We start from the raw sequence: 19,203 nt of genomic DNA on the forward strand, positions 1-19,203 counted from the left end.
CTCTGATTTAGGTTAGGCTCAAAATTAATTTCAAGTCCTCTAAAGATATTTAGGCTTGGCTGAGCTCAACTCGAGCCGAGCCATATCAAGTTTGGGTTGAGCCCAAGCTGAGCACAAGCTTGATTAGAGGGGGGGGGGGGGGGGGGTGGTGGGGGGGGGGAACAGCAGCTTGCTGAGGCTAGAGGAGGCCGAATGAGAGGAAAAGTTGACAAGCAGCTTGTCGATGCCAGAGGAGGATGAGGAAGCCAAATAAGAGGAGAAGACGGCAACTCGTTGAGGCCGAAGGAGGATGAGAAGGCCAAATGAGGAGGAGGCCGATGGAGAGGAGAAGGCGATGACTTGTCGAGGCCGGAGGAGAATGAGGAGGCCGGAGGAGAATGAGGAGACCGAATGAGAGAAGGCAGTAGCTTGTTGAGGTCAAAGGAGGATGAGGAGGCAAGGTCGATGGAGAGGAGACTATGATGGAGAATGAGGAAGTTGAATGAGGTGAAGGAGAAGGTGGCGAAGGAAGATGAGGAGGCCAGCGTTGAGGTTGAAGTCGACGTCGATGGAGGAGGCCGCTGCCGCAAGAGGATGGAGTAGCCATAAATGGAAGAGGAGGAAGAGGACAAGAAAAGGAGGAGATTGGAAGGGTTTGTTGAAATATTTTTACTTAGATTTAGGATTAGGATTAGTATAATCAAAAATCTAATAGTAGCCATTGGATAAACATCTAATGATTAATTTTACAGATTTAATGGTAGCCATTAGATAAAGATCCAATGATTAATTTTAAAGATCTAATAGTTAATATATAATATATATAGTATTAATACATATTATACTTAAGCCGAGCCTATCAAGTTGGCTCGAGCTCAGGCTCAACTCGAAATTCAAATCAAGCCTTAAAATGAGGCTTGAGCTCGGCTCAGCTCAAGCCAAACTGTTGAGCTTCAGCTGCCTGTTTATTTTGACAACCCTACTTACTTCTGTGCACTTGTGCACATTTTTGTATAAATTGTACACATTTCACTATAAAAAGAAAATTATATTTAATATAAAAATATACATTCAGTCTTAAGAACTCAACCTTGTTATTACTAGAATCTAAGGATCTTTTTCCTGCAAATAGATAGTCCGCATGCTCTTCTAAATGAAGAATTGGACATTACTTGCAAGAACTATGGTTTAAATTAACCTCAAGCACATAGCAGGGCATAATAGAACTACCAATGTATGCGCACATCTTATTATTTCTGATACGTTTTCCTTTTTTTAACAATATTCAATGAGGTCACATGAGCTAAGAAGATTAGCTACTAGTAGATACTTGGACTGAGCACTGGAATTGTTCATTCCTCACTGAAAATAGTAGAGCTCACAGAGAATTTACAAGAAGCAAATTTTAAACTGGAACTGATGAATTAAACTGAACCTCATCTATTTCCTTAATAAGCATTTTCTCCATCTAATTCCAAGAGCTAATCTGTCAAAGTATATGTATATATATATATATGTATGTATACGTCTTCCCCTATCACTCTATCTCACTCTCTCTATCTCTCTATAGGAGTGTTATAAGATATAGAGACCATGATTTCAACTGCCTGCAAGGGCTTGATGATGAAAAAGAACCTGATCAGTCACTAAAAAATTGCATCTTCCAACCTAGGGGATAACAGATCATATGCAATAGAGAAGAAAAGGTAAATGTCTCCACAAAAGCTGTAGGCATCTCCACGTGCTGGCGCAGTAGCCGAAATGAGCAAAGACACATCCTGGATGCAGTTTTGAGCTCCTACCTCTGAAAACGAGAGTCAATCTACAGTTACTACAGTGTGGAAGAATGCTAATCCAAAGTAACAAATGTTGTCAGCTTACATTTACATCCTGTACATGAAACCAGCAATTGTTATAAGCTTCCTGCTCAGATGTGAAAATTCACCCAACGAAAAATGCTCAAGTTTCAGGTTTTGGTGGTAGATCTTCCTTCAAACCCTTACCGAGCAGATCATAGTTGATTGATGCAAGCTGCGACAGATTCTAACCACCAAAAAAAACGAAAGTCTGAGCAACACTGAGAAAATCCAGTCATTTGTAGTCATACATTGTGATAATCTATACAAATGAATCTAATACATTGATTCAAACTTTTAGGTAATACATTAATTCAAACTTTTAGGTAAAATAACTAAATGTCAAGGTACATCTCACAATTTCAAACAATGCATTCCTTCTAATCATATGAAAATGATAACTGTTAGAAGTTATTTTTCTATCCTTTCTACCACTATAGAAATGTATATATCCTCATTCTCAGATACAAAATGTTGATGCTGATTAAGGTTACATCTGCTTATATCAATAATCAATACTTAAGAGAAAACCTTCTGTATAGTAATAATTGTTAGCTCCAATTTCATCTGAACTAGGAAACATGACCGAAATTAAACAAATGTTACATAGAGATGCAGTGTGATGTCAAGAATTTGACAAATGATCTGCACCTCAATTATAGCAATGAGAATTGAACAAAAAAGAGAAACAAATTGAATTCCAAAAATTAACTAGACATATTAGAAGCATCATTTTAGTATCCACACGTCATCAAAGATCTAGAGCTGGAGGAAGTATGCAAGAAAAATTAATTTACATTGCTTAAGATGGATTCTGCAGAACCACATGCCTAAGAAAACTATCCATTCTCATAAGCATATTATCTTTTAGGCATACAGATGAATGTTTCCTAATTCCTATAACATCCAACATGCTACCAAAGATTAGGAGATTGAGTATGTCAGAAGTACTTTTAAACTATGTTGTTTAAGATAAATTCTGCCAAACGCCAGAACCACATGCCCAATTATATTGTTACCGTCATAAACCTCATGTTTTTATAATGTTCTTCCATGAAGCATGGAACGAATATGGGATACCGATACAAAACGAATACATAGATATGACAAATCTTAAAAAATAATGAAATGATACGCTAAACATACATAGCTCATATATGCAAACATGTATGTCTACACGTATATATTAGTGAGTTTGTACACTTGCATTTTCTTAATTGAGGAATTACATATTATTGTTGTGTATGATAGTTTATATAAGAAAGCCTCCAATTTATCCATTAGAAGAACTACTATTCGTAACAAAGGCCTACTATATTACATCATATATTACTAGCTAAGATGTAAGATAAACAAGTGAATTTAATCTACAAATCAGAAGATATTGACTAACTGTAACATGCTATCCTAATATAGATCATATACTAAACAAGAGAATTCAATCTTTTCAAAAACAAAACCTTCTAGATTTGATGAGAAATGAAAGGTAATAGCTCCCTTCAATTTGACTCATAATGATAGAAATTTCAGAAGTATCCAAAAAGTATCTAGGAAGTATCCACAAAATGACAACATTTAATTTGAAAAGGTTAAATACTTTATGGAAGTTCCCAATATGTATCCGAAGTATCCGACAAGTATCACATCCGATATGGATATGGCGAGTGTCTCAGTGTATCCATATTTCCTAGATTTTTCCTTCAAAAGTGTTCTTTTAATACAAAAGCAAGGAACCAAAGTAACTTTAAGGAAACTATTAAGAGAAAGTAAAGATAACAACCGGAAGGCTCCCTACAAGCAAATAAGTAATTAGAAAAGAATTTATAAGCCTATACCATGGAACTCTAGTAGGCAATGAATCCTACAAGTATCAGCTGCAGGCAAAGCACCTATATAAAATATACTTTACCTCATTGCAACAATGAAATGCTTGGTGAGAAGATTCTGAATAAAGACTAAGCTATTATGTATCAGTTGCTCACTACATCCCATATAAAAGTTCTAATGGACATACTTAAAAATATGTTGATCATTGAAAGACTGAGGTTGCATTAAAATAATAGTTTGATTTAACGATGCACATAGAAATAGTCACACAGCAATAGTGAATACATCACCAAAGAGGACATCAGAATAGGTTACCATTCAATCTCTTAAATCATCATGAATTTTACTACAATATCAAGTTGACACATTGGTTATCACTTTACTATAATCCAACAGGAACTGGGGAATTATAGTCAAGGATTATCGGACAATAGCATGCCTACCTTGAAATGATTAAGATATGTCATGTTTGAGTAGAAGTTGTCAATGGTTCAGTGCACGTCGGTTAACTAAGCGAGAAATTGCAAGTGAATCTAGAAACTTGGAGATCTCGACTGCTCAGAGAATTATGAGAGACAATTAAGAATTTAAGACATGAGATCAATAGGAAAAAAAATTCTAAGATTTCCAAGACAGTAAAGAAAATGAGATATATTTTGGTGAAACCATAGCTTCAGTACATGAGTGGACTATTATGTAGGAGAAATTTGATTGTTTAATGTGTAGAGAGAATGGGAAAGCATTCTACAATTTCATGGTTTGGAACTTTCTCTAGACAGTACCATCCATGAGCTTAGGCTTGCTAAATTCAAATAAGAGTGGTGACTCTTTTAAATTCTACTGATTTGAAGGATGTCCTATGTGATAAGTGTAAAAACATAATATGTACTTAAGAAAATGGTGGTTATTAGTAGGGCAAACTATAGTACATCTAAGTTGGTGGTTATTAATGAAGCCATTTAGTTAGGCATACCACTGTCACATGGCACATCTTATACAATAGCATTTAAAAGAAACAAAGGACCCTAAACATTTTCCATTGAATAAATTAGATCATGTAAAACTAGTTAGAGGAAATTGAAGTACTGGGAAGTGATTGTATTGCAAAAACAACAGGAAACTGAAACTACAATGGGGCATGGATAAGATAGAACTTTGTGGAAACACGAGAGTGGAGAGGCCTTTGAGGTCACCAACATGGGTAGTGAAAGGAGGAGTTTATAAGGGCAAGAGAGGTGCACTTAGATATCTCCAAAATAAAATTTAAAATATTACTGTGCATTTTAAAGATTGTTGAGAATTTATTGTTGCAATCGCCCTCGAGGAAGATGATTGCGATCCGAGTCGCAGTGCTGGATAGAGTTAAACACAGAATTTTCGAAGGCAATAAGGATCGATCTAACCGTTGGAATGACTTGAGATTCGGATATGTTATTCCTCTAGAAGTCATGAAAACAACACAACTAGAATCTCGTTGATCGGATTGGTAGATTAAAAGTTATGGTGAATATACTGACCAAAGGTCAGGAGATGACATGATAGGCGTGGATAATAGAAGTTGGTGATGTGGTTAGGGTTAGGGTTAGGGTTATGAAAGAGAATAATGGTTGTGGTGGGTGGAATAGTATCTTGGGCAAGATAAGGGGAGAAAAGAAAGCTTTCAAGTATGGCTGGTCGTTAAAGTGATGAGGGAGATGAGACTAAGGGTTAACCTCAGCCATGGAAAGAAGATCGGGGTGGATACCAAAAGAGAGGAAGGAGAAGGGAGAAGGTCAGCTTAAGCCTAGATGCAAAACAAATGATCCAATAATTAAAATCTAAAAGTGACTGCTATTCCACATATTTGAAGGCTAGCCAATCATCCAAAAACCATAAATAAATCCTAACACAGAACAACTTAACCAACGATTATTCGAACGCCCCTTAATCATGTTCAAACGACCAAAAACAATACTCTGTATGTGCGAACGCTTTGTAGGCGTTAGAACACCCCACGACCGTGTTTGAATAGTCAAAAATAGTACTCTGTATGTGCGAACGCTCTCTGGTCATTCGAATGATCCTTCCTGGCGTTCAAATACAGCAGCCAAACTTTCTTATTTTTATAATAAATAAAATAAAAAATAATCCAATTTAAGGCGGGTTGGTTATATCCAATCCGTTTAATAATCAAGAACAGCATCAATTCACCATGCTTCTCTCATCTTGTCCTCAAGGTGCAAAGTGAGAAAAACGGTCCATCAAGTCGTCCTTCAACTCCCACGTAGCCTAATCTATGGGTCGTCCTAGCCACTCTACTAGATCCTCCGTCTTCATTTGCCCATCATATCAACATCACCACTTGGTTAGGACTCGCACCGGCTCATCCATCTCATGATCTTCAGCTAGCTCCACCAAGATAGTCCCAATGGTTAAATCTGGTCCAATCCTTGCCTTCAGAATTGAGACGTCGAGAATCGGATGTACACGTGTCCCTTCAATTAACTCCAAGCAATAAGCTACGGGTTCAATACGCTCCAACACCTTGTATGGACCAAAGTACTGATATGACAACTTCTAGTTTTGCATGGGATGTAAGATCACCTAACGATATGGCCACACCCGTACGAATACCAAATCACCCATTGCAAACTCGCGCTCGCAATGTCCCTGGTCAGAGACTTGATTCATTCGACTTTGAGTTGTAGCGATGTTCTTACGGAGTCGTCTCAATGTCTCATTGCGGTCCATAAGCTCCAAGTCCGCCTTAATTCTCTTCGCAGCTGCCAACTGATCATATGTATGTAGCACAAGGGCAGTTTGTCCATATATTGCTTCAAATTGAATTATCTGAATACTTTGGTGGTAGGCGGTATTATAGGACCATTTTGCCCAAGGCAAATACCGCAACCACTCTCTCGATTGATCCGCCATGAAGTATCTTAAATATTGCTCAATGTCTCGATTGATTACCTTGATTTGGCCATTTATTTGTAGATGATAGGCCAAACTAAGTCTCAACTGTGTCCCTTGCAATTTGAAGAACTTCGCCTAGAAGTCATAGATGAAGATGCGGTCCCTATAGGAGACGATCGTCTTTAGCATCCTGTGAAGCTTTGCTACATCCTTCACAAACAATTCAACAACTACCCTTGTTGAAAATGGATGTGCTAAAGCTAAAAAATGAGCATACTTGCTCATTCTGTTGACAACCATGAAAACAACTGAATACCCCGAACCTCGAGTAGCCCTCACTTGTTGACATATTTGACACTCTTTAACATCTGCCTTCATTCTTATCTAGTTATAGCTTTGGGAAAGCTGCTTGTAGGTCATCAACACCCCTTCATGGCCCATTGTTAGAGTTTCATGGAAGTGCTCCAACAACCAACAATGCACATCTAAGTCCGTAGAAACGCAATGCACCCACAGTCTAAAATCTACCCATCGCACGCCTCAAACTATGGATGTCGTGTCGGGTCAGTCATGATCTCTTAACAACCCGAAATAACCTTGGTTAACTATACTTGTATGCCTTAAGTCCTCTAAAAAGGGAAATGTAGGAGCGTAGAACGCTACAAGCTCGGTCGACGCCGAATTATGTGATAGAGCATCAATAGCCTAATTTTCGATCCCTTTCTTGTACACCATCTCATAGTCATATCTTATCAACTTGGATGCCTATCTCTGTTGCGTGTGAGTGTGTATTCGTTGCCCTAAGAAATACAGAAGGCTCTGCTGGTCCATACGGATCAAAGCTTCATCCAATGAGATAAGGATGCCACTTGGTGATCGCGTAAAGTATCGCCAACATCTCCCACTCATAGGTGGACAATTATCTTGATCTCTCCGACAAGACTTTGCTTAAATATGCCACTGGTCTTCCTTCTTGCTTAAATTAGCACCACTCCTACTCCAACCCCCGATACATCACTCAATGATAAATTGTTTAGAGAATTCCGACAAGGCAAGAACAAGGGCTATGGTCATGGCTGATTTGAGCTCCTTAAATGCCGTCGTTGCCTTTTCTCCCCATAAGAATCCATCCTTCCTCAGTAGAGTAGCTATCTTCCATTATCTAGCAACAAAACGACGATAGTACCCCATCAAATTGAAAAAACCCTGCAATTCACGGGCATTCTTTGGTTTCAGCCACTCCACCATGTCACAAATCTTCTCGGGGTCGACAACCACGCTATCTGTAGAAATCATATGTCCCAAATACTCTACCTGCTGCTCTCCATATAAACACTTTGATTTCTTAACCTTGAGCTCATGTTTCTTCCGTAAATTCAGCATCTTTCAAGTGATGCAAATGATCATCCCAAGATTTGCTATAGATAAGAATATCATCAAAAAATACATACACATACTGATGAAACAAGGGACGAAAGATATCGTTCATCAAGCCCTGAAATGTTGCCGGTGCATTTGTTAGACCAAACGGCATAACCCAAAATTTATAGTGGTCATCATTTGTCCAAAATGCCGTTTTGTGAACATCATTCGAGTGCAGTCGAATTTGGTGGCATCCGGCCCTCAAATCAAGTTTTGCTAAAGAAGAGCCGTCAACTCAACTAATAACTTCTCAATTACAGGAATGGGGTATCGATCCTTGACAATGATTGAGTTCAGCATCCGGTAGTCTAAATAGAATTGCCAACTTTCGTCTTTCTTCCTCACCAACAGTAAGGGTGGAAATATGCCGTCCAACTAGGTTGTATAATCCCCTAGTCCAGCATATCTGTCACTAGTCTAGAGATCTCCTGAATGTGAGGGTAGTGATAAGGCCTCATATTCACTGGTCGAACGACCGGCATGATTTATGCGATGGTCCGCCTCATCTGCCGATGGCAGCCCTTTCGACTCCTCAAATGAGACCAAAAACTCTTGCAATACATGAGCTAAATTATCAGGTATACCTGGCTCATGTGTCTCAGTAGGCTTAGTGGGATCTAGCTACATCAAATAAGTTCGATCTACAGTGCTCAGCAAGTCAAGTAGCAATTGCAAGGTAGCTCCCTAGTGTAGCCGAATGCTATCAAGTCGAACCCTCCTACAATTGTACCTAAAGGTAAGGCACATTTCTCCAAAGTTGAATTTGTCTAGTTCCAAGCTCTATAGCCACTGTCCCCGAAACGATGTCTGCTCCACGAAGTGTAATGGGATACAAGTCCATGATAAATGCGTCCCTAGACTCACCTAAATAGCACTACAAATTTTGTTAGCTCTAAGCGTTGTCCCATCGCCAATAGTGACATCAAAGCCTACTATCGATTCAAAAAGAAGCTCAATCTTTTAAACCAGCCACTCATCTAGGAAGTTGTGCATACTCCGTGTGTCAATGAGGATACGCGCAGTATGCTTCATAATGATGCCATCCACCCGAAAAGTCTTTGGCGATGTAGCGACTCCAGAGTAGGCATGCAATGAGATGCCCACTTGTATCTCCTCTAGATTAGTCTCATCGACCACTAGCTGTTGCTCATCCTCATGCTCTTCATCAAGAGTGACCTAGCCCTCATATACATCCTTCTCAGCCTCACCATCGATAAACATCACCAAACTGGTTTGCCGTGCACAACAGTGCCTCGGAGTGAACTTCTCATTGCACCTTAAGCATAACCCTTTAGCCCTTCGCTCCTACACCTAGGCTGGTGTTAGAGTATGCATAGATGGCCTAGAGGCAGTCTTCACATCAATGGAAGTGCGATATGGTGGTCCCTTGTCCCACTGCACATGAAGAAGCCTGCGACAAGTAACCCGAGCTGCCGAGTGCTCGCGTCGACTTCGATTGTGGCTTACTGCTCTATGGTTGTCTTAAGTGCTATCTCAGTGCTTGATGTTTGTCCTCCATGAGCATAACATCCTCTATGGTTTGCCCCATATCCATAGGTCATAGTGCTCGTATGTCGACTTGAATGTCCTCCACAAGCCGGCAATAAATGTGAATTTGAGCGGAATATCCGACCATGGTGAAATGCACCTACTGGACACTAGCTACTAGACACTAGCTCAAATTCCTCTTGATAAGCTCTCGCTATCGCCTTCTGGACCTCTTCACTAGCTCAAATTCCTCTTGGTAGAATAAACAATGAAATTCCGCCCAAGTTTTGATCGGCCTATGAGTGGTAGTCAACCAAAACCACCGTAAAGCCACATTCTCGAGGTGGAAGGTTGTGAGAACCTTTTGGTCCTCCGTGCCTTGGAAAATAAAAAATTGTTCGGCACAGTAGAGTCAATCAACTGAATATCCACCACGGAATTTTGGAAACTCCAATCAGATGATGCACCCACGGATGCCGATCTCGCGGTTGGTTCGAATCTTGCTCCAACCCTAATCGGAGGAAGGTGCTCTAGACATATATGATTTCTCTGACATCTTTTATCGACTTCTCGATCATCCTCATCCCTCTTAATCCAGGGATCATCATCATCTTCATCTCTAAACCGCGATCGCCAGCGAGGCCTACCTAGCCTCGCTCGAGCATGGTTTCTCTTTCTTGTCCTTGACCGACCAGTGGGATCATTATGGGGGGGTTTAGGTGTGGAAGATCTGGGTATCTCATGTCCTCGTATCGGCCTTTCTCGGATCTCCCATAACAAACCGGTATTTTGTTGCGCGATTGTTTGACACAAGATTCTGATAATTTGGATGAGAATAATGGATACCTTCCCAATGGACCTTGATAGCATCTCTATGTTTGGATCAATGATGGAGGTTGGAGGTAGCGCTGTGTGTGCACGGTCTTCTTACTTTTGGGTGTCCATAGGTGGAAGTGTAGAGTTGCTCTCTCTTGCGCATATGGATGTCTCCCATTCTTCTATTCTTTATGCTGCCATGAATCTTGTGGTTGATGTCAATACGGAAGCGCGCCAAGTCATAGATCTTGTAAAAATAGTGCTCTATATGTGATAACGTTGTGCAAGCATTTAAACAACCCTTTATAGCGTTCAAACACACCGGCCAGAATTTTTTATTTTGATCAAAATAAAAAATAACTCAATTTGACATGAGTTGGTCATATCCAATCCGTATCATAATCAAGAACCTTAAGATTTATCTCCCATCATAGTCCTGATAGGTATTACCAAAATCGAACCGAGCCAAGAAATCAGTCTAGTGAATTAGTGAACTAATAGTTAGTCTGCTACTAATAATTACATAGGTAAAGTTCATGTCCTATATATATATATATATATATATATATATATATAATTGAAAAATAAGTTCTTATTCCAACATATGCCCGTATTGTTTTCATAAAATAAACTATGTTGTTTTTTAAGATTTTTCAACACATTATTTAATTACTTAATTCAATGATGGTCGTGTCAGCGGTGTACCGACACGTGGCACGAGGGGTGCCGCACGGCACCCCTCCTAGCGACTATCTGCTCGTCGTCAAAATTCTGTCACCTGTCGTTTCGCGTGCCGAAGAGCTCCGTTGATGGAGGCATCGTTGCGTCCCACACGGATGCCCTAGCCCTAGCCCAAGGTCTTCTTCCTCCACAAGCTAGGACTAAGGAATCCGCATGGAATGTGATGCGACGGAGCTCTCCAACAGCGAACGATAGGCGACGATGGCTGCGAGCGGCGACGACGAGGTCAAAGAGTGAAGGTGAGTAATCTCCCTGCTCTTTTTCTCTCCCCTTCTTGCAACACGTGCCAGCTCGTAGTCGGCACGGCCATCCATAACTAAATTATCCTTCAATAAACTGGTGATAAGAACAATTGGCCTCTATCTATGAGGTTCTAAATATATTAGCTCAAATAATATCCATCAACAAGAAATCCTATCAATTCAATTGGACAAGAGCAATGACTAGTAAAACATATTAAGTATCTTTAGGATCACTTAATTTGATCACTTTGATGAATCCATCTAGATGCACCTCATTGACAACTTTTATGGAAATATACTACAAGCCACTTTCCTACCTCATTGATGACTTTATGGGCATTTATAGTTATGTGGACTATCACATAAGTGCAACAAGCAATCGCTGAGAACCATATAACAGTAACACCTGATACTGACAGAACTTACATTTCCTTTCAAATACATCATTTGTAATACACTAGGAGGGAAGTGCTCTTGTCAAGTATGTCTTAACTCTTTAACAGTTAAGCATATAATCTTGGAAATATAATGCTTCGTATAATATTTAAGCATAAAAGATAATGGCTCCAATTGAGAATAAAAGAAAAAAAATGAAGGAAAAGAGCTAGCATCATTTAGTTGCAATTTTACCTTGAATGAAAAATTACTGAATGAGTAATTAACAGATGAGTCAGCTTCAAAATCAGCAAGACCATCACACTCATCCCCCTGTGTACCATGAGATGCAATATAGAAACTTAGCATACTTTTCAACAGAAATTTTTTTTTCTGAAAAACAGAGAATGAATGAAAGAATGACAAAATTTATCCGTAATGCATTATAAGTATATGTATTCAGATTCGATTTAATTTGTCCGGATATTCTCGTAGATCATAGAAGAAATCATTTGGTCAAATAATGATCAAATTATCATACATACCACTTCATCATGGCGATTGCTTAGATAACTACTGCTTCTGCTAATGCTTCCACTTTCACTAGAATCCTCAAATTCACTGGCTTCATATATGTGTTCATCAGATGGATTCCAAGAATATCGGCTAGTAAAGTAGCTGGTATCAAGTACACTATCTGAAGAGGGAACAAATGCAGCCTGCAAAAGCAGCGGCAAGGACCTTTTCAAGTTACAAGACAGGTAAACAAGAAAATCTCTAGAGAAAAAAAGTCAATGTCAACACCTTTTGCCTGGCAAGAGTATCCCAGTTAATATTTTTAAAAAACATGTGTTGTTTCACCTGAAATATACAGATTTTAGAACATCAATATAATGTGAGTGTAACAATGTCCAGCATGTATTTGACAGAAGTATTAATGCAGATCTATCAAGTTTGTAGCAGCAGCATACCTCTGATGCACCTTGTGCTCCAAGCCTTTGATGAGGATCTTCTGTCAACAATCTGGAGGAAGTTGATAGCAACAAATTAATCAACATAAAGCTAATCTAGGACCTCACTTTATGATCAAAGGCTGGAATTAAGTACCAGTTTAAATTTTGTATGATGCTAGATTTATATCAAAAGTCTGATCAATCTTCAACAAAAGTAATATTTTATTCTCTACAATTTTGGATCATGGATGTAATTTCAGGAAAATAGGAAGTACTCCAGGAAAATATATATTTTGTATTACCTCAAGTGATACTCAAAAGTAAGCAAAAACATGATGACAGCATAGAGAAGTTCAGAGCAATGATGGTAGGTAACAATGTCTTAAAAATGAGAGCACATAAGCGGAATGATATCTTACTTGTCTATTAAATCTTGAGCTTCAAAACTCATCTCTTCAGGTACTCGGGGCCAAGGTATTTTACGATTCAGAATGTTGTCAAAAATTGTCTACAAGAACAAGGACCAGCGAAATGAAAATTGCTTTGTCAAAATATATGGTGAGCAAGGAAAAAAAAATAACATTGCAGAAGAACTGTACTGATAGCAATGGATGTTCAAAAATAACATTGCAAGAAGAACTGTACTGATAGCAATGGATGTTCAAATATATGGTAAGATTTTATAAAAGTTTCCTAACAAGTCATTGAGGTACTTACAGATGTTTAACGAAATTAGGCTGATTTCTACCTAACTTCCATAAAAGATTCCCAACAGGCCATTGAGGTACTTACAATGTTTAATTATTCCCAATTGTTAGATCCCTTCCTCTCTCCTCTCTCGCATATATCTGATTCATGATCCTCTCAATTACCCAATCTGTGGCAAGGTTCCCAGTTTCGGCCAATCCCGGTTGGCTAGTTTCGGCTGGGATTTCGGTTGTTTCAGCCGGGATTTCGGTTGTTTCAGCCAATCCCGACCGAAACGGGTGGGAACGGATTGAATCCAACCCAGGAGACATCAATAATTAATGTACCCCCACCCACCTACCTCTCTCTCTCTCTCTCTTTTTCACCGGCGACTGAGTAGATCTTCGGTGATCTTGACCTCCGGTGGCATTCTCCAACAAAAATCCAATGATCTCGACCTCCGACGAAAATCCAATACTGGAGAGGATTTAGGAGCAAAAGTAGCCTCCAAGGTGGTGAGGAGCAAAATGAAACAGATTGGAGTCAAGCCAAACCATCACATTTGTTCTTATTCTCTTGATTGGATTCTAGCCAGTGGGTCGCTACTGGGATTGCTTCGTTGGATTGATGCCAAATTCAGCTCAAAATCTGGTCCATAGCTGAATTTTGTTATCAGGCCTTTCTAGGGTGTTTCACCAAAAATAGGCCCGAAACAGCAGAAACACACTGTTTACCCACAGAAGCTAGTTGAATTACCAGTTCAGGAGCGAATTGGATGCAGATGAAACTTTATACTGTTTAAATCAATGAACAGTACTGATCCTAGATGATCTCTAGTTGAACTTTAATTGATTCTAGAAAGTTAATTCCCACGTAAACGTTACCAAGTGCACTGCATACATCTTTTAAGAGACCCCTACCTATAAAATGTGAAACCTTCCTACATTTTACCTGTACTTGAGTGTATGTGTTTATATGTGTGCAAGCATATTAATGAAGTTAAATTCAAATGCCACCCAGAGTGGAGAACAAATTTATTATGCCAATCATATCAGTGAAAATTTTGATGACAGGAAATTCAGATTATCTTATGCTACCAATAGAATATTAAAATTTATTTAAGGCAAATTTCACCCACTATGGAGATTTCTTACATGCTATATTGCTATTATAATCTTGTTATGGAGGAATCAAGTGATACCTGATCGGGTAAATTCATGGTTAATACTAAATAAGTAGAAATAATGATCAACAACATGGTAAAGATATTTATATCTCCAAGTACAATTAGCTCAGCTATGTTCTCCAATCTGTGTTCATGTGACACAAAGGTAGCCAACATCAAAACAAATGAAATATGGTTTTCTTTGTGCAGCCAATATGCTACATCATAAGCATAAGCTTTTAGTCTATTTGGTGAGCAAACATGGTATCGAAGAAGGTCTTAAGATTGAACTTGCTAGGCCTACCTTGTCAATTAAATAAATGAAAGCATTCACTCATTTAAGGCAACCCCACATCTTGGACCAATCTAAATGTATAAAGCCCAGAATGGATGTATAAAGCCCAGAACGGACAGGAAGTGTCAGAATATAAAAGATGAAAACAATCATTCTCTAACATATTAAGCTATTAGACTAATTGGTGAATTAATAAAATCTATCTACAATTTCATGCTATCATCAAATTTCCATTGACTATATTAGTCCTCCAATCTTATCAATAAAACAAACAATCAAATCTATTCTTAATTCTATTAAATCTATAGGTAATCCAAAAAATTCTTGATATAAATTTTGCAGTCATTGGGATAATGGGACAACTTAGTCAAACAGTCATTCATGAATGAGATAGCTCTACAAGCTTGAGGTGTGAAAAGAACCTGAGGATGTTCTGCATTGAAGGGTGGTATCCCAACAATGAGCTCAAAGAGAATGACACCAACAGACCACCAATCTGCACTCGCACCTGCACTTATAAACAGAAAGAATATAAATCTGTAAAGCAACAGGAATATTCAACCACAGCAGGAAAAGAATACTTGTAACCAAATGTTAAAAAGTTTATACTTTATACGAACCATGTCCTGTGCCTAAAAGGATCTCTGGTGCCAAATAATCAGGTGTACCAACAGCAGAGCGTTTCTTCCGCCGTTCATGCTGATCTAGGTTCTCAGATTCAGGTAGCTGAGGCTCATCATCTCCATACAGCGATGTCCCACTAACAGCAGGACCAGATAAATCATCTGTACTGTTAATAAGACCAACCTTGGACAGTCCAAAATCTGTCAACTGAAAACATACAGAACAAATCCATGAGGGTGATACCAAGGAGGGAAGCAAGATAGAAGAAAAGTGCTTTATTGTTAGAATGCAGCATATTAGGACCAGATATTATCATGAAAAACCATCACTACTAGCGTGCGTGCGCGCACACACACGCACGCACGCACAAAGAGTACACATATCTTGGTGTCATAGATCTAGGAAACTTTTAAGTAGAAAAATTATTAAATATTTACACGTGGCTCGCAATTAATACTTCTTATGAATTATTTATAAGCTGGTTAGAAAATGATTTCTGAACAAATTGTTAATAAACTGAATGCATCAGCAATGGACAAGCATGTTGTAACAGCTTCAGTTAATCACCTTAATCTCTGGTTTGTATGTAATAACCAGAAAAAATATATATAAATAATTCATAAGTACTAATTCACAAGCACGTGCGCTACTATTTTTCTTCCTTCTCCCACTCGAAGCCATTTTGATACCACGAAATCCCCGGTGATCGAAATCGTGCTAACCCTAAACTCCTCCATCTATAAAAGCCTCCCAATTCTCCTCTTCTTCTACTTCTATTTCTTCCCGTTGGAAAAGCATGGTCTAATCAGATTACACGTGAATTCATTCCACTCCATGTCTAAGGAATTAAGCCTTGTAAGCCCGCAATCATTTTGATTTCTTTCAAAACAAGAACAAGAAAAAGAAACTATCATTCAAAAAAGAAAAAAAAATAACTACCTTATTTCAAAGTCAAAGAGTCAAAGAGCATTTTGGTCCATTTTTTCTATATATCCTCATTTTTCCTCCAAAACACAACACATTTATCATTTTTTCATATCACATCAGAAATAAATATTTTATGTGGTGATAGCTTCGTGAGTAAGGGTTCTAATAGCTCTGGTTTCACCTAAATCAGAGGTTTGGATGAAAAAATATAAATACAATAGTGAAGGAAGGTCTAAATAGGGCTAAAACAAAAATTATCCGATGTTGCGGAGGTTGTCGGAGGGTGGCGAACGGCCAAGAGTGGTGGTGGATGACCGTATAGTAGGGTGACTACTAGAGCAAGATGGTGGTTAGAATTTGGAAGTTTAGGAGCTTCAACGACTATGATCTACTCCTAAAAAGATAAGGACGATCTAATGGCTACGGTAAAAATAAAGACAAGATACTGAAATAACTTTATATTTATTCCACGATTCCTCTAATCAATACATGACTACTGCTACTTATAGGAGTATAGTCTTAATGGATCGAATCCACATGTGGATTATCCAATTTATTTGAAATTTAAAATAATAAGATAAAACTAACTAACTTGACTCAACTCGACTTAACTCGACTTAACCTATGTGGTTGGATCGTAATAATCCAACATGTTTCCGACAACTTGTCCTCAAGGTGACTAGTATGGAAGCGAGATTTTCTGGTTTATGTCATGCTCGTAGGCCCACGGGTCTGCATGCAAGTACGACTCAATCTGATTACACGGGGCCACCGATTCGTTCCACCAGTCGTCCTCGAGCTCAAAGTTGTGCTCATGGCCTCTCAACTAGTTCGCACAAGTTGATCGAACCGGATCACGAAAATTTAGCACGCCTCGAAATACGTGCACTCCATCTCTCCTACTTAGTAGGCAAAAACCTAACTCTAGGGCTGAAATTAAATTTCAGCCTAGGGCACCGATATGGGCTGCATGGGCACCGGCGGCGGCTGGGCAAGGTTGTGGGCCACCGGTAGTCGACCTCCAAGTGGTCCTTGCGGCGATGAAGTGACAACGAGCGTTGGAAGCCTATTATCGAGCTTGAGATCGAGTTGAAGCAACGGCGTCCATGGCGCCTCTCCGATGGGTCCCTCGGCCCCCGGTGGCTACCGCTGGTGCCTGTAGTCCCACTGCCGTGGAGTCGAGATAGTGGCGAGGCCTGTGAAAGCCACCCAATGTGGCCTCGCTTAGACAATAACACTGTGAGCGTGGCCGTCAGGATCGGCCATGCAACGGTCTCTGGCGGTTGCAGTGGACACCATTGGGTGGTAGTCGGCTTGAGGAGGTCGACCGTGGCCGCCGATGGTCACTAAAACGTCAGACCAGCGACCACCTGTCGTGGATTTGCTGCAGCAAGGAGGGTCGTCAACAACACTATTCAGCCTTCTATTGCGGCTGCTGCCAACCTAGCTTGGGTGCGGCGGTCCTATGGAAGGGACCAAACGTGGCGACAGGGGCTGGAAGCGACTGGATGGCCACTGGTGAGAAGCTAGGGTTCTCAGCCTTAGCGTCCACTATGGATGGGGAAGACGACTTGGAGGCGTCTCTATCGTCTGCTCCTGCATCACTGCGACAACGGGCTCGGCCTATAGGGATGGAAGGCACTCCACAACCGGAAGAGGGGTGTTGGCCGATGGTTGGGTCTCCTCTCTACCTCCCTCACAGTTTGAAGTCGATGGCCGTGGTTGGGCTATTTTCGTCGTGGCCCACAATGCTGGTGGTGCAGGGTGGTCGTAATGTGCCCGGATAGCTACCGTAAAAGCTTAGAGAGCCTTCTCAATCCTTTCGGAATCTCCTTTGATTCGGCTAAAAATTTTTTAAAAAATGACTTTGCCCACGCCGGCGGCTCATCATCGGCAGTAGCTGGTGGTGGAGGTATGCACTAGTACCTTGGCTTGAACCACTCGTGGCTAGGATTTGGCCCGAGTCACCCGCGACTAGGGTAGAATATTGCTCGAACAAGTGGGCCCTTGAGCAGAACCCACCATAGGGCCCTCATCATAGTAGACGAAACCCATATGGAGGTCGAGAACATGCAATTCGAGAGTGATGAAAGGTATGAAAACCACCACAGACACATTAAGGACAAGGTGGTTGGAACCGTAGTGGATTGATACAATCCAGGTCAAATCGAATCGAATTATGAGAACATTGGGCTCGATAGATCTAGTCTATCTTTTAATTAATTCATGTTTATCTCTTATGTAAACCCTTAAGGCGAGTCTAGTTAGGTCATATGAGCCACTAAGACAAGTTTAATTAAATCACGTAAGCCATTAAGATAAGTTAATTAAATCATGTAAGCCTCTAAAGCAAGTTCAATTAAATCATGTAAGCCTTTAAGGTAAGTCCTAGTTCGAGTCGTATAAGCCTTTAGAGCTAATCTGAGTAGAATTCGTTGTGCTCGACCTCTATATAAAGAGTGGTTGGGTTGCTTTGTTGAGGAATCCAAGTATCCAAGCATTGAAAATTAATTAAGTTTAGTTTTTTTTTATTATCGTATTTACCATATTTATCGTAGTTATTAAATCGTCTTTATCATTTTAGGAATAGATCATAGCTGCAGAACCTCCCAAGCTTCCAAATCCTAGCCACCATCTTCCACCAACAGTCATCCTACTATACAAACGTCCACCACTACCTAATTCTGTCCTATTTCGACATTCCTTTACTATTTTATTTATATCTTTTCATCTAGATGTTTGATTGGCTTGAAATTAGAACCATTAGATACCTAACTCATGAGGCTACCACCACCTAAATTTTTATAATTTTCTTACGTCCAAATCGGTCCAGATCTGATTCGTGATGTATTTTAAGTCTAGTTTAAGGTACCTAAAATAAGACTAAGAAATGAATCTAGCTAGCTGCATT

General features: G+C 39.7%; 1 protein-coding gene across 1 annotated transcript in view; it reads right to left on the reverse strand.

The window, feature by feature from the left end:
* Positions 1-1,367: 1,367 nt before the first annotated feature.
* LOC140772941 (probable serine/threonine protein kinase IREH1) overlaps positions 1,368-19,203 on the reverse strand; it is a 30,311-nt gene continuing 12,475 nt past the window's right edge. The window contains exons 10-18 of the mRNA XM_073115204.1: positions 15,362-15,572; positions 15,164-15,249; positions 13,014-13,102; positions 12,613-12,664; positions 12,446-12,502; positions 12,187-12,360; positions 11,897-11,974; positions 1,861-2,022; positions 1,368-1,783 (exon numbers count right to left, since the gene is read on the reverse strand). Of these exons, the coding sequence (XP_072971305.1) occupies positions 1,939-2,022; positions 11,897-11,974; positions 12,187-12,360; positions 12,446-12,502; positions 12,613-12,664; positions 13,014-13,102; positions 15,164-15,249; positions 15,362-15,572 (831 nt within the window). The 3' untranslated portion in view covers positions 1,368-1,783; positions 1,861-1,938. The remainder of the gene's footprint in view (positions 1,784-1,860; positions 2,023-11,896; positions 11,975-12,186; positions 12,361-12,445; positions 12,503-12,612; positions 12,665-13,013; positions 13,103-15,163; positions 15,250-15,361; positions 15,573-19,203) is intronic.

The sequence above is a fragment of the Typha angustifolia genome, chromosome 13, assembly GCF_048772165.1.
Source record: "Typha angustifolia cultivar Huaian chromosome 13, ASM4877216v1, whole genome shotgun sequence".
NCBI lineage: Eukaryota > Viridiplantae > Streptophyta > Magnoliopsida > Poales > Typhaceae > Typha > Typha angustifolia.